The sequence below is a fragment of the Mizuhopecten yessoensis genome, unplaced genomic scaffold (genome assembly GCF_002113885.1).
Source record: "Mizuhopecten yessoensis strain PY_sf001 unplaced genomic scaffold, ASM211388v2 scaffold7473, whole genome shotgun sequence".
Lineage (NCBI taxonomy): Eukaryota > Metazoa > Mollusca > Bivalvia > Pectinida > Pectinidae > Mizuhopecten > Mizuhopecten yessoensis.
Window position 1 is genome coordinate 73007 of NW_018407065.1, and position 15807 is coordinate 88813.

A 15807-nucleotide genomic window follows, 5' to 3' on the forward strand; every position below is an offset into this window, starting at 1 on the left:
CACGAAAAAGAATACATACCAAATAGGTAACTCACGATGTGTATAAAAAATGACACAAAGCCGCTAAAAAAATCGAATGTCCCAACATATATTGTCTGATAGACATAGGCCTAGTGTAAGTAAAATTAATCAGGTTTGAAAATCACCCCACCTTTCCTATCGCCTGGCAAAAGTAGATTTTTATAAATAGAAAAAAAATCTGCGTTAAGTTTATCCTCTAGAATTTTTTCTTTGATTAAATGGCTTGCGCGTCACATTGTAATCGATCGTTTGTTGTCATTTAACACACCTGCGGGACGTCTTTTTTATACCACCCCCTGAAATGGGAAGCAGAAATCCCTTCTAGCATTCCTTACGTGCATTACATACATGTGCCACGCAATGAGGGAAGACTGAATAGCCACGGAGTTAGGAATATATTACCCACCGTTAGCGGTACTATAGCCTAACCAACAATATAACAACTTCACCAATAAAAACGTAAAATGGATTGAAATGTGTCGTCACGTCTATTGTTTACTCCTGCCAGGGTTGTCATGTCGTTTATGTTTGTGATTTTTCTATGACGTATGTAGCGTGCCAATATGTGAAAACAACCCAATATGTGAAAATAGGAAAAACTATATTAAATTCAAACACAGTAATTAATGAGATTAATGTATTGTTTCCTGTTTTCACATATTGGGTTGTTTTCACATATTGGCACGCTACAGACGTAGGCTCCTTATTTTGGGTTTTCTTTTGACACAATAACTCAAATAACTATATCCAGCAATACCAGACAGTTAACACCAATATAATCTAACCAAAGCAATCGGTATATTTAACAGAAGAGTGACTTTGAATTTTGCCGTCAGATCGGCAAAAGGCCGACAGCCATTGTATTAATGAGGACAGCTCGTATTCAGTGTCAAGTGATATTTTTAAACAAATGGTTTAAAATAGGAAGGATACCGATCAAAATAAAACGATGCGCTTATTCCGTGTAAAACATTTAGAGTTGAGGCTTTTTTGTGTTGTGTAAAATAGGCCTACCATATGATACAACGATAATAACCCTATTGTGTGGTTGTTCTCTCTCTTACTGACACGACACCGTGAAATAAAACAATTAGCCTCCTACAAAACATTCGAACGCTTTTCATCACGATATTAGCTTGAACTACAAAACACAGTTTTAACGATGCTATCTGGTGTAGGTATACATTGAAAGTTACTCGGGGAGAAAGATATTGCTACAAAAACATACCAACATTTGATAATTTCAAAAACGCCCTTGAGCTTAAAGATAAGAAATAGTATGTAGCGAATGTTTCTTTGATAGGGGATCGTAGAATGTCTGGTTTAGAAGTAAACTAAACCATCACACCAATGTAGCTCTCTTAAATGTTGATTTTTTTTACAGCCAACCTTAACAAACTCGCCGGTTGATTGTGCTTTTGGACCCGCCAATAAAGATGTCCATAAGCTCTGTCTTCACTTACGTATGTCCATGAACCTTTAAGCCAGTAAATTTCGATAATCTTCTAACGGTAAACCAGCAACGAAAACTACTTCAGGCAGAAGAAAAAAAATGTACTCATGTCCAGCACTTAATATCGAGAACTCGTGGGTTCTGAACTAGGGTACCCCTATCATGCCAATCCTTTTCCCCTGTCCCTCCTAAAACTCAATACAACGTGTGTAACTACAAATATATGTTAATTCCGTCTTATATTTTGAGGAAATATTGTATGTAGGGAAAAGGATTTTTGTAAAAATTTAAACCTTATTCCCAATCCCATTGCTTTAACAAACACAAGAGACAAAAAATAGCAACAAATTCCATATGAATTTAACTCATCGTTTCAAAATCAATCGCCAAAAATCACTTAATAAATTAATGTTCTTAGTAACCTAAGGATACGGTATTAGAGAAACAATTTTCGGAAGTATCCAGTTTCACCAGTATTTTGTGAGGGTAAGTTGTGTCCCTATTGTTTTGGTGTCACAATTCCTGGTGTGTGTCTTCTTGAATCAAGTTCAAGTTCAAGTTCTTTATTACTTTAAGTCGGTTGTCTTATCAGTCATAACATATATACAAAACAATACAGAGAGAACATACAATATGACACACACACACACACACATTCACAATTCAACTTTTATTTGACAACTTATTGGATAACTATCCTTTACAATAAATTACAAATTACGTATATGTATTGTGCAATCAACACTCATTATCACTCCCACATCATTATTGTGCATTCAACAATCATTAACGCTCTCACATCATCATCATCATCATCACCACCCCCCTCTTCATCATCATCATCAGCAGCAGCAGCAGCAGCTTCATTAACATCTGACATTAACTACAACAACATGTAATCCGTAACGATACAAATGTCAATAATACATAAATAGACATTTATATAAATTATATTGATGTGCATGTTTACGTCACTCGAATCAACCAAATCAACCCGGACATTTTATTTATGTTTCTTGTGTGTTGAAGTTGTACAGTTCCTCATTATTTTCCGAAGATCTGGTTAATGACCACTGTACTACAGTCTGACTGAGAAGACCAGGAGTTCATACCACACACCAGACAGGGAGCCACTGTATAGATTCAATGACAATTGATTTATTATCATAAACAATACAGTGCAGAGAATACATATACATATACAAATGGGTGACAATAATACATGGTGGAACAGGACGGGACTGATACTCAACCATCAAATTAAATTCCAGCTACAAGTGAACAGCTAACCTCGGGACAGATATATATGGATCTAGATCATCTACGGCTACTAACTAACACTATACAGAAAGTTCATTTATAGGTAGTTTTAGGAGATTGCTCTCAACTAACCCGGCTCTTAGTAATTCTGTATTTGTAGTTAAACTAAGTTTGGATCATTTTATACTGAAACCACTGTGTGTACTAGTTACTGTGTGTACTAGTTACCGTTTTCTTTAATCTGCATGTCATAACTTAAGTCGTAAGTTTAAATTATTTCCAATTTGTCTTCCTGTTGCAATAATTTGTTATAAGAAAGTTGTAATTTCCTTCTTTTCTATTCTTTAGAAATAGCTTTAGACGTAAAGACGTGAAAGACATTGACAATGAATATCTAAGACCTGCAGAGCAGGAGAAAAGTAGGTAAACCATCGTGCATAATAATTAATCTGTGGAAAGGCATCGCAGTTCGACGAATCGCTCAGGAATGCTCTAAAACTCGAAAGTGAGATGAAACAGTGAAATCAAATATCGAAACATGCTTATTCTTGGTTCTATTAGATCGCTATAATTCAAGAAATTTCTGCAAGAACATAAAATGACTTCAATGTAATTCGAGTTTTTTCTAAAGTCAAGATAAGAAAGTAATTTGATAAAAAATGAAAGACAAAATGAAAAAATGACACTGACAGGGAAAAAAATAGAATATAGAAAGTAGAATGAACTCGAAATAAATGTGTTCGGTGACTGTAAAACAAAACGAATACCAGTGAAACAATCAATTAAAGGGACGGAAACGATACTCAGTCTACAGAAACAATCAATTTGATGGACGGGGACGATACTCAGTCTACAGGAACAATCAATTTAAGGGACGGAAACGATATTCAGTCTACAGGAACAATCAATTTAAGGGACGGAAACGATACTCAGTCTACAGGAACAATCAATTTAAGGGACGGGAACGATACTCAGTCTACAGGAATCATCAATTTAAGGGACGGGAACGATACTCAGTCTACAGGAACAATCAATTTAAGGAACGGGAACGATACTCAGTCTACAGGAACAATCAATTTAAGGGACGGGAACGATACTCAGTCTACAGGAACAATCAATTTAAGGGACGGGAACGATACTCAGTCTACAGGAACAATCAATTTAAGGAACGGGAACGATACTCAGTCTACAGGAACAATCAATTTGATGGACGGGGACGATACTCAGTCACCAGGAACAATCAATTTAAGGGACGGGAACGATACTCACTTTACAGGAACAATCAATTTAAGGGACGGGAACGATACTCAGTCTACAGGAACAATCAATTTAAGGGACGGGAACGATACTCAGTCTACAGGAACAATCCAAATACCTTCATTTTATGGGCACGTTATTTCATTTTGATCGTTTCCATTGTATATAAGTATATTTTATATACTTAAACAAATATGCATGAAATTAACAGTATTTATCCTTTTATCAAGCCAGCCTCGGCTTCCTATTCGAGGAAAAATGCCTCGTATTTCATGTTAAAATACAATATCTTGTATCATGTATACTGTACGGTGTATTTAGAGATATTTCAAATATGTTTTAAGCTATCATACGGTAGAGTATCTGCTATGATTTTATGAAATAAATGATAATCGACAATCCTCTTTGAATAATTTAGGCCTAGAAGTTGTAAGATACAATGTAACTTGGCTTGCCGTTGGTTTTAAGAAAAGTTCAGCATGGTATTACTCTTCCAAAAAAAAGAGTAAACTCTGAATAAGATCTAAGGCCTTAAATGTCTCAAATTGTCGATGGGCGAAATCAAAACCAAACCAGACTTTTCACATGCTGACTGATCTAAGCGTTCCAAACGCTTTAGTATTCAAGCGCCTGTCTGACTCAGTTACAGGAAAAAAGAAGATGGAGAATGGCAACAATGTGGAGTTCAGAACAAATTGTTGCAGATTATGGCGATCTACAGGTAATTATGTGAATTACGGGAGGAAACAGTGAGATACACACCCATTATACTACTTATTTATTCTAGTTCCGTTCCTTTATGGAGTGCAAAGTCGTAATTTTACTGAAAAGTGAGTGGGTAATTCGAAACAAACATGACAACAACATTGCATAAAACTGCTCTTGCTGTTGTGGCTTTTGCGTTTTGTTTACACTAGTCTAAACTTTTGTATGTGTATTGTGTAATTCTTTATTTTGTTTTGGAATATGGGGGCCGATTATTGTTAAATTGTCACCCTCCTGTACTAAATAACTTCGTATGCTTGACTGTACGGTGTTGTCTGTCGGTGAAGACTGTATGCTGTTATCTGTCTCCTAACTGTTAAAACGATACCATGCATGCATTGGCAATTACATTATCTACTAGCACAGGGTTATGACCTACACATTGACTACAGTGTAGCCTGACCTTCCTCTGACACTAGACATTTTGACAGATAGATAATTGGTGTGGGGCCAGAGCGCACTACTATATATGAAAACGTGTAATCCTCCGACACCGTTTGGAATCAAAGAGTTTGAGATGTTGACAACAAAAATCTGCTTTGACACCACATGTATCGATAAATGGATTATTTATTAATCCAAATCCGCTCTTATTATCACCAACAGCTGCTACATTCCGTCAGTAGAGTCCTCGGTTTTCAATCGTTCAAAATTTCCCACCTGAGCAAACGACATTTTGTAATTCATGGGAGTGACTAATCAACATACTGTATTGATATGGACCAAAAACAGAAAATATCATTCTTGTTAGAAGATTTCCGTTCCGCCTCTTTTTGTTGATTGTGGAAAACACAGGTCAGCAAGATTGTTGCCAAAAGAAATAGGGCCATTGGTTTCCTGATATAGTGCAACGTTCAACAGCAGGAGAGTTTCCTCTGGATAAGTATCTCAAACTGGTTTGAGGTCCATTAAATAGTGAAAGGAAGAAGCTTAGCTTGTGTGGACTTACTTATAAGATGGAGACTGATGGAGTTGCCATAAGGAAAAACTAAGCGCATTATCACACAAAATGGAAGAGGAGAAAGATCCACAGTTGACATTCCAACTGATCACCATGACCAGTTACCTTCGCACAATTTAAAACTGTTTCCCCCAAGGACCAATTGCAAGTGGAACACCCTCCTATCTGATATTGCAAAAGATGGGACCATCACTAAGTGTGTGTGGGGGGCTGGGGGCTGCCGTTAGGCAGGGGGAGGATGTAAAGCATTTGGCATTTACTTAACTTACCCTATTAAAAACCTAGCTTGCTTACATAATGTAGATCATCATTTAATAGCTTATTGATTTTGGCTTGGGAATTTAAAGTCCATTTTAGCAATAAAAAGTAATTTTTTCATGAAGAATGAGTTCCTTATTCAATCCTATGTACAGACAGAAAAAACACTGAAAAGTAAGTGAAAATTGTTGAACTGTCTACTTGATGTAGGTATAAAGTAGTGTTATTCAGAAGCTGTTGACTTACACCAGGGATGTTTAAAGCTAGGCAAAAACAAGAACACAACCGAGGTTACAACTGGTCTGTGTACATTCAGTCTTATTGTCTATAATTTACTGTGTATTTTAGACCAAGTGTTTTATTAAAATAAGCAATATTAAACATCACTCATACAATATTTTTAGAGGTATATGTATTATAAACTGGTATTGTAATTACCTTGCTTGTTGAAAATAGATTTCTTTTAATAAAAATAGTAACCAGAAAGAAATCTGTTATGTGTGTTCTAGGCGAAGTCTATGGCTGTGGACTGTTTGGGGCTCGTGACTGTAATAGCTGGGTAAGTGCTCTAGCTCATAGATATCAGAGGACATCTCAGATTGCACTGAGTCTCCTACTTGGTAGTGTTCTTACATTCATGTATAGGTGAAGTAGCACTGTAGAATCCTCCTCACATATCACAACAAATATTGCATTATTGTTTCACTTACATTTGAAGTGGATTTAGTACAGAGACACATGAATTAACTACCTCATTATACAGACAAACATTCTGATCTATTTTCTTAAAAATCCTGATACTGACAGTTATATACAATTTATTTAGGAAATGTACCATTAATTACTTAACATGTGTCTGTGTACATATGTATTAAAGTCCTATTATATATATTTCAAAAGCCATGTACTTTTGTTTGTAAACTTGACAACACAGTTTCTGAGAATGGGTAGATTGAAGTCACAATACTTTATGCATAGTGAAAGTAATGTTTATAAAATATGTTGCTATGCATATTCACATTGATATCAAATTATGAATAAAGTAATTGTATAACTGACTTGTTTAAAAGAAATTTTTCTATTTAGTCATTTACAGAAAAAATATTCATCAGTAAACCAGTATGTATTGTAATGCACACAAAAGATTAATACTGCTTCAATATCAATTTGTTTCCTACAGTCGCAAGGCCTTGACCTTTGTTGATCTGAGAAATCCGACGGAACCACTGGCCAGACATCCACGGCAGAGCAAGTGGGAAAAATGGGATATCAACTGTGTCCAGTGGAACCCCCACCCTTCACACGCCCACAACTTTGTCACAGCTGTAAGTGGAACCCCTATTCCTAGCATATCTACAACTGTATGACAGCTGTCAGTAGAACCACGCTCCTTTTAATTTTTTCATTGACAACATTATCTTATTGATAAAATCCCAAGCACATGCACAACCTTGCCAAGATGATAATAGTACTATGAATGTTTAAAATTTTGAAAAGATAGTTTTCATTCTCATATCATACTGTCAGTCATAAGCTGCTTCTAACAAGTCCACTTTTACATGTGTTTTGTATGATTTAGTGTAATGAGCGACTGGACTTGTTTGCATGGAAGGATGGTGTCTGTACTAACCAGTGTATGATGAAGGGTCACTCCAGATCTATCAGGTAAGCTTCATGGTCACTCCAGATCTATCAGGTAAGCTTCATGGTCACTCCAGATCTATCAGTTAAGCTTCATGTCACTCCAGATCTATCAGTTAAGCTTCATGGTCACTCTAGCAGATTTATCAGGTAAGCTTCATGGTAGTTCTAACACTGTCAGGTAAGCTTCATGGTAGTTATAACTCTGTCAGGAAAGCTTCATGGTCACTCCAACACTGTCAGGTAAGCTTCATGGTAGTTCTAGCACTGTCATGTAAGCTTCATTTTAGTTCTAACACTGTCAGGTAAGCTTCATGGTAGTTCTAACACTGTCAGGTAAGCTTCATGGTAGTTATAACTCTGTCAGGAAAGCTTTATGGTCACTCCAACACTGTCAGGTTTTATCAGGTAAGCTTCATGGTAGTTCTAACACTGTCAGGTAAGCTTCATTTTAGTTCTAACACTGTCAGGTAAGCTTTACGGTAGTTCTAACACTTTCAGGTAAGTTTCACAGTAGTTCTAACACTGGCAGTGTAAGGTAAGCTTACATTCACTCCAGCCCTGGCAAAAATGCCTCATGGTCATTGCAACACTGTCGGGTAACATTTGTGGTCATTCCAACACTGTCAGGTAACATTTGTGGTCACTCCAGCACTGTCAGATCAGACAGCTGCATAGTCACTCCAGCACACTATGGTAATCTTCAATGATGATTCAACATTGTCTGGTAAGCTTCATACATAGTCACTCTAGGACTGTCAGCTATGCTTCAGGGTGACTCAAACACCTGCAAGTAAGCCTCAGGGTCACTCTCCAAGGCTGGTCACTTCAGACTCTCAGGTACGCTTAGGGTTACTCCAAAACTGTCAGGTAAGCTTAAAACATTCTCCAAGACTCTCAGGTAAGTTAAGGGTAATTCTCCAACACTTTCAGGTAAGCTTCAGAACCAATTTAGGACAGGTAAGTAAACTTCAGTAAATGATGAAAGGTAAATTGTTACTCAAGTAGTGTATTTATCAAATTCATCATCAATATTGAAGGCTAAATGACTACTAATAAGATAACTGTTTTATATTATTGAGATACATTTGTACATGTCACTGTCACGTTTTGTATATCATTAAGCCAAAGGAAATTCCAGTGGATGTGCTGTATTTATTTATACTTCTTAGTATTAAAAGTACCTATGACGCTTGATTATTTTACATAAAAGTAAAAAATATTTAACTAGGTATCAATAAGGAGAAGTACATTGAAACAAATGCAATTACTGGACTGATTTTATACTGTCACCATTTTCATTAACTATATTGTGATATTGCTGTGTTTCAGTGACATAGATTGGTCTCCATTTGATGTAAATGTGATAGCCTCCTGCTCCGTAGATACCTTCATACACCTGTGGGATGTACGGTAAGTTAGCCTCCTGCTCCGTAGATACCTTCATACACCTCTGGGATGTATGGTAAGTTAGCCTCCTACTCCGTAGATATCTTCATACACCTCTGGGATGTAGGGTAAGTTAGCCTCCTGTTCTGTATATACCTTCATACACCTCTGGGATGTACGGTAAGTTAGCCTCCTACTCTGTAGATACCTTCATACACCTCTGGGATGTACGTTAAGTTACATCAGATACACCTATATAAACTTCATAAAATAATCAGTAATTTACCAAGAAACCTATGAAATGTTCTGTAATTTACATAGAAACCCCTGAAATGTTCAGTAATTTACATAGAAACCCCTGAAAGGTTCAGTAATTTACAGAGAAACCCCTGAAAGGATCAGTAATTTACATAGCAACCCCTGAAATGTTCAGTAATTTACAGAGAAACCCCTGAAAGGTTCAGTGATTTACATAGAAACTCCCAAAAGGTTCAGAAAGTTACATAGAAACCCCCGAAAGGTTCATTAATTTACATAGAAACCTCTGATATGTTCTGTAATTTACATAGAAACCCCTGAAAGGTTCAGTAATTTACATAGAAACTCCCAAAAGGTTCAGTAAGTTACATAGAAACCCCTGAAAGGTTCAGTAATTTACCAAGAAACCTCTGAAATGTTCTGTAATTTACATAGAAACCCCTGAAATGTTCAGTAATTTACATAGAAACCCCTGAAAGGTTCAATAATTTACATAGAAACCCCTGAAAGGTTCAGTAATTTACATAGAAACTCCTGAAAGGTTCAGTAGGTTACATAGAAACCCCTGAAAGGTTCATTAATTTACATAGAAACCCCTGAAAGGTTCAGTAATTTACAGAGAAACCCCTGAAAGGTTCAGTAAGTTACATCATGCCCCTGTGGTAGAGGGATATCTCTATTTATTTTGGAGCCACTGGATAACGAAGTATTGTCAAGGGCACTATAGACTAATTTCTATAATATATCCTTGAACCTGAACTCGTGTTTATTTTTAGTCGTATAATTGGGAATATGTCCCCGAACAAGGAGCTTATTCGTGCTGCAATTTCTACCAACTTTTTTGTTCACTTGTTTTAGGTAGCAGTTTGTCAAGATCACTACTTTTATGAATTGAAAGTAATATACTACAGCTGAATTTGGACTTTTGCTTTATTGTAAACATGCATTTTTCTTACTGGGTGTAGGGGGGGGGGGGGGACATTTTTACTTTAAAATTACAGTGTCATTCAAACATGGAAGGACTGAAGTTGGTATTACTTGTTAAATGTTCATTTGTTTATATATTTATAATTAATTTCAGAGACCCTAGAAAGCCGCAGTCATCCTTTCAGACAGTGGGTATGTATATCACCTTTATTGCCCTGGGGATTTGTTTCTCTGTCCTCATATTTACCTGTATATTGACCACAGGACAAGGGATATGTCTGTCTTGTTACATTAGCTGTGTAATTCTGGGTGTCTGTGACCTTTTACATACACGATTAGGACAAAATATGAACTCTGTTGTGAAAGCACCTGTTTCAGTAAATGTTTTCTTTACAGCGGGGGCCTCACAAGTTATGTGGAACAAAATCCAGACCAACCAGTTTGCCACAACCCATGAGGGTGATGTTCGTCTCTGGGACCCTAGGGTTTGTATAGAATCTCGGCCACCTTTACTTGTCGGTTCATAATCGCAAGTGTTTTATGATTACTAATATTAAGTATTATTGCTGTAAAAACTGTCTCTTCAATCTTGATTTACTGGAATATCATGAGTGCAATAGTAAATATACATGATAGTTTTGACATCAATCTATTAAGTAAATATGCTTTTCAAAAAGCTATGCAGAGGTCACATTGCATGTAAGTCAAGATATCACAATTGTTCTGGTATTATATCAATACAAATACAGTAAAACCCCGTTGTAATGCCACCCGTAAACCCGCAAAACCCGCATTCAGCCATTAATTTACTCATAACAGATTTCCCCCAACATTAATGCATCCGTTGTAATGCCAAACCTGCATACCGCAATTCACCATCGTATTTCCAAAACATATGGTTAAAATCACACTATTTTGACCTTGTTAAATACCGCCAATTACTTACTATTTGTTGTTTTTCAACCCAATGAAGTTGTAGCAGACAATGATATTATCAAAACTGTCACCACACACACAAACCTGGCCAATGTTGACGACAATGATGTTATCAAAACTGTCACCACACACAAACCTGACCAATGATGACGACAATGATGTAATCAAAACTGTCACCACACACGCAAACCTGGCCAATGTTGAAGCCAATGATGTTATCAACACTGCCACCACACACACAAACCTGCCAATGATGACGACTATGATGTTATCAAAAGTGTCACCACACACACACACCTGGCCAATGATGAAGACAATGATGTTATCAACACTGCCACCACACACAACCCTGGCCAATGATGCCGACAATGATGTTATGAAAACTGTCACCACAAACACAAACCTGGACAATGATGACGACAATGATGACGACAATGATGTAATCAAAACTGTCACCACACCCACAAACCTGGCCAATGTTGAAGCCAATGATGTTATCAAAACTGTCACCACACACACAAACCTGGACAATGATGACGACAATGATGACGACAACAAGGAAGTCAACATAGCTCCTACTTAATTCTGCATTGACGTTGTCGGGATATCACAGCATTAATTAGACATTATTTATGTGCGACACTTCCATACCTTTTGTGATTATGTTTTGCACGCTCAACAATTCGATACATTAAATTACAATTGTGAAGAAAAAAAACATACTCTGAAGTTTTTTTGTTTTTTTTTAAGTATAAGTTCAGTTGGTGTGTGCTCACTTGGGTTCAAAACGGTAAACCTGATATACCTCCAACTCGTTATACCGCCAAAATCACAAGACGAGGTTTTACTGTATCACTGTCCAAGATTATTCAATCTATATAGATGCAATGTACATGCAAATACTTTATAGAAAAGTTTGGATTTATTATGAAAAAGGAACAGTTATATGTGAAATAAATTAAATAAGAGTCTGTCATATGTAGGTATGTGGAATATGAGTTTTCTCCTGAGGGTGCACAATTTGGTGCACAATTGTGCTGTTCGATCTATTGATCATAATTTTACTTTTATCTTTCAGAAAGGGAACTCTCCGCTGACCTACATAGCGGCTCACTTGTCTAAGATCCATGGCCTGGACTGGAGTCCCCACAGTGAGAACTGTCTGGCTACTGCCAGTCAGGACGGCTCAGTCAAGGTACTGTAAAGCATTAGAACTTTTTGAATTTTAAGTGTTTAAACATTGTTAAAAAAACTCTTAATCTCAAACGTGAGTTCAGAATTCAGTTCCAACTCATTCTGGTACTATATGGTTTTCACACTCATCTTTACAGTGTCTGCGTTTGTTATGGCCATTGCATAATATCAGTGGTTGAGGCCACCAAACAGCAAACCTGTAACAAGATCTAGTACTGTCACATATGTCCAACTGATCAATGCCATACAGCCTCAATCCTTAACAATAAGTTATAGTCACTTGATTTATAAAAATACAGGTTACAGTCACATTCACACAGTTCTAACACCCCTATCATACATAGACTGTTCACGTTATATGCCATATATCGACACCATTACTAATGCTTGCAATTTTTTCCCATGCTAATGCCATTAAGTTGATAGTTTAAATTCTAGGCTAGGTTATGTGAAGTGAGCTTGAGTTCCCTTTTGCTGCTATATATTGTTGTAAGATGAAGAAACACTATGTACTCCTCTGTTTGTTGTTGTTTCACATAGCACATATACAAACCTTACCGTTGTCACAAACTTCTGCATTTTACTGATATGTATGAATCTGTTAAACACTTGTTTTTTACTTTGCTTAAGTTTAAGATTTCAAGAAAATGTTGAAAAAAGGGAACCGCTTGGCTATCATAGTGATACAATCTAATGCGTGGTTCATGCTGAGAGCATTAGCTCTACAGAGGTTGACCGAAGTGACATCACCCTCATAATTTAGTGTTGAGTGTTTTGTTTTACTGATGTCAACATAAACTGTTGTTGTCATCATGTACCTTTGTTTATGATTGTCTATTTGGAATGCCTCTGAACATTGTGGAAGCAACAGTCTTTTAGAATGAAAGCAGCACCCAATGCAATCAAGCACATGCAATTTTGGCATTCTAGTTATATTGATGTGAAGTTTGATGAAGCACAAGTCTACATTCATTGAAGGTAAATTATGTGTTTAATATTGGTTTGCTGTAGATGTAAAATGAATACTGTAATGAATTACTTAATCACACCTACAGGGGTCAGACATGGTGTTGATATCAAAAAGTATAACAGCACCACAACAGGTCAGCTCACTGTAACTCCTATCACATGTTGTATCTGTTACAGTTCTGGGATGTAACCAATTTCCGCCAAGCTAAAGGTTCCATGTCGGCAGGTTGTCCAGTATGGAGGGCACGATACACGGTAAGAAAGGCAATAAAATATATACATACATGAGAGCTCTGGTCATTTTGACAACTTCAAAAAATTATTTTAAAAGTATTTAAACTACAGAAAAAGTATAACCACTGGTTATCAAATAAATAATTACACGGCCATATCAACTTAGGGGTCTGTCTAGTTTTGTATACACCATATGTACTGAATTTAACACTAAGATAATGTTGGGGCCGCAGTGGCCGAGTGGTTAAAGCATATGACCGTCTGGATCACTAGCCCTCCACAACTGGATCACCAGTTACTGTCCACAGGTCAGTGGTTTTGCTCCACAAACTCTAGATTTCCTCCACCACCAAAACCTGTCACATCCTTAAATGACCATAGCTTTCCAATAGGATGTAAAACACAAACAAACCAAACTCAGAGAATGTATAAAAAATCTAAAAAACTATATTTATTAAGCTTAGTAAGCTTGCTTCAGCTAAATAACATATATTCTGGATTAAATGCAAGAACTAGAAATGAAACCTGTCAAAACTGAACAACAAAGGAACCAAGTATTTTTGTTTAGAATAGACATGCTTTTGATTACACAGGTTCCATTTTGTGTCATAGTGCATACAAGGTGATAACAACTGAAAGTAAATATGAGGTGTGTGTAAGGATAAAAAGGACTAATGCATATATTTTTATTTCAGCCATTTGGTCATGGGTTAGTAACAGTAGCCGTGCCACAGATTAGGAGGGGAGACAACTCTCTGTATCTTTGGACCGTCGAAGACAATGTCCAACTTGTGCACCAGTTCATGGGCCATCAAGACGCCATTTTAGAGTTCCAGTGGCGGAAGCAGACAGAAGAGGAGCGAGACTTTCAGTTAGTTACTTGGGCGCGAGATCAGACCCTTCGAGTGTGGAAGGTGGACCTACAGCACCAGAAGGTAAGCCAGGGCACCAGTTACTGAAACAATATAATACTAAGTATAACATTATGAAGGTCTATGGTAGTGTATTTGTATAATTAAAAAGTGTGTTACATGTTGATTGCAGAATTAGTAGTAGGCATTTAAGAATATGATGATATAACACTGTCAACTGGACCCGATTATGATACGCTGTATACATACTATAGTTGTGTTGCCCTGATGTTATCATAGGATTATTTGTCTATGTAGTTGTGTGGCCACGATGTTGGAGACCTGCCTGATAGTGAAGAGCTAAGTACCATGTCCCTAGTCAGCAGTACCAACAGCTTCGAGGGGGAAGAGGGAGAAGGAGGGGAGACAACCCGCCAACCATCAGGCAGTCCCGACAGTATCACAGCCCAGCAGCCACGCACACTGAAACAAGAGTTCTCATTGGTCAATGTAGAGATACCCAATATTGTTGTTGAGGAAGTAAGTATAGTATTAAATACCCTGGAACAGGTTTCCATATAGCAGTTAGCTCTGATAAATATTTACTCTAAAAGGATGTATCCTTCAATTTCTTGTATTACAAGAGTAGTTCTCAGGTATATGTTTGATACCATGATTATTTTGAGATGCGGATGAAAAACAAGGAGAAAAAGCCTGTGCTTTTGGCATGAAATGAAATTGGAAGTGCACAAAATTTGATTTCAGTCATCTGGGAATGTTTTACTAGTAAGAATATTTCAGTTAAAAATTGTTTGAAGTTATAAGCTTCCAATTTGTTTTGGTTTCTGAGCATTAAAATTTAATTACTCTCCTCTGCACATCAAAAATTCTGGTTTTACACATGTACACTTCCAATTAAATCTCATATAAATGCTAAGAACACCCATGAGAAATGCAACAAGTCAATGATTGAAAGATTCATATCAGGGCATGAATATGCAATTGCCCAACAAGGATATAGTTTTAATATACGAATTTCTTGAAAATAAAACTAGAGTATTAAAAAATATCGTTAATATTGTTGAATTCAGGAATATATTGAACATGGATATGGCCGTGCTTTGATGAATAATGTCACCTGTTGCTTTGTAGGATTAATACAAATACTCTACTCCTATGTTTCATATCCCACAGTTAAACCCTACCACAAGAACATGCATAGTCCTAGCGATGGCCAACAATCACAATGTGCGTCTCAAGCTTGTCTTCCCCGACAACTACCCCAATAATGACATGCCCAGTCTGGATATCCTGTTCGCGACCATCAACAACAAAGTACAGCAGCGCCTCCATCTGGTAGGTTCTCACACTGGGCACGCCAAAATCAGTTCAGGTTTCGACCATCATACATTTTCTCCCTTGTTTTATACATT

At 36.9% G+C, this 15807-nt stretch overlaps 1 protein-coding gene across 9 annotated transcripts in view; it reads left to right on the top strand.

Moving 5' to 3' along the window:
• Positions 1-4635: 4635 nt before the first annotated feature.
• LOC110453592 (WD repeat-containing protein 59-like) overlaps positions 4636-15807 on the top strand; it is a 46308-nt gene continuing 35136 nt past the window's right edge. For all 9 annotated transcript variants that reach the window (XM_021502577.1, XM_021502580.1, XM_021502582.1 and 6 more), the window contains exons 1-12: positions 4636-4712; positions 6485-6534; positions 7156-7300; positions 7555-7640; positions 8949-9029; positions 10345-10382; positions 10587-10675; positions 12205-12321; positions 13467-13544; positions 14219-14458; positions 14693-14914; positions 15569-15730. In XM_021502577.1, the coding sequence (XP_021358252.1) occupies positions 4659-4712; positions 6485-6534; positions 7156-7300; positions 7555-7640; positions 8949-9029; positions 10345-10382; positions 10587-10675; positions 12205-12321; positions 13467-13544; positions 14219-14458; positions 14693-14914; positions 15569-15730 (1362 nt within the window). In that variant the 5' untranslated portion in view covers positions 4636-4658. The remainder of the gene's footprint in view (positions 4713-6484; positions 6535-7155; positions 7301-7554; positions 7641-8948; positions 9030-10344; positions 10383-10586; positions 10676-12204; positions 12322-13466; positions 13545-14218; positions 14459-14692; positions 14915-15568; positions 15731-15807) is intronic.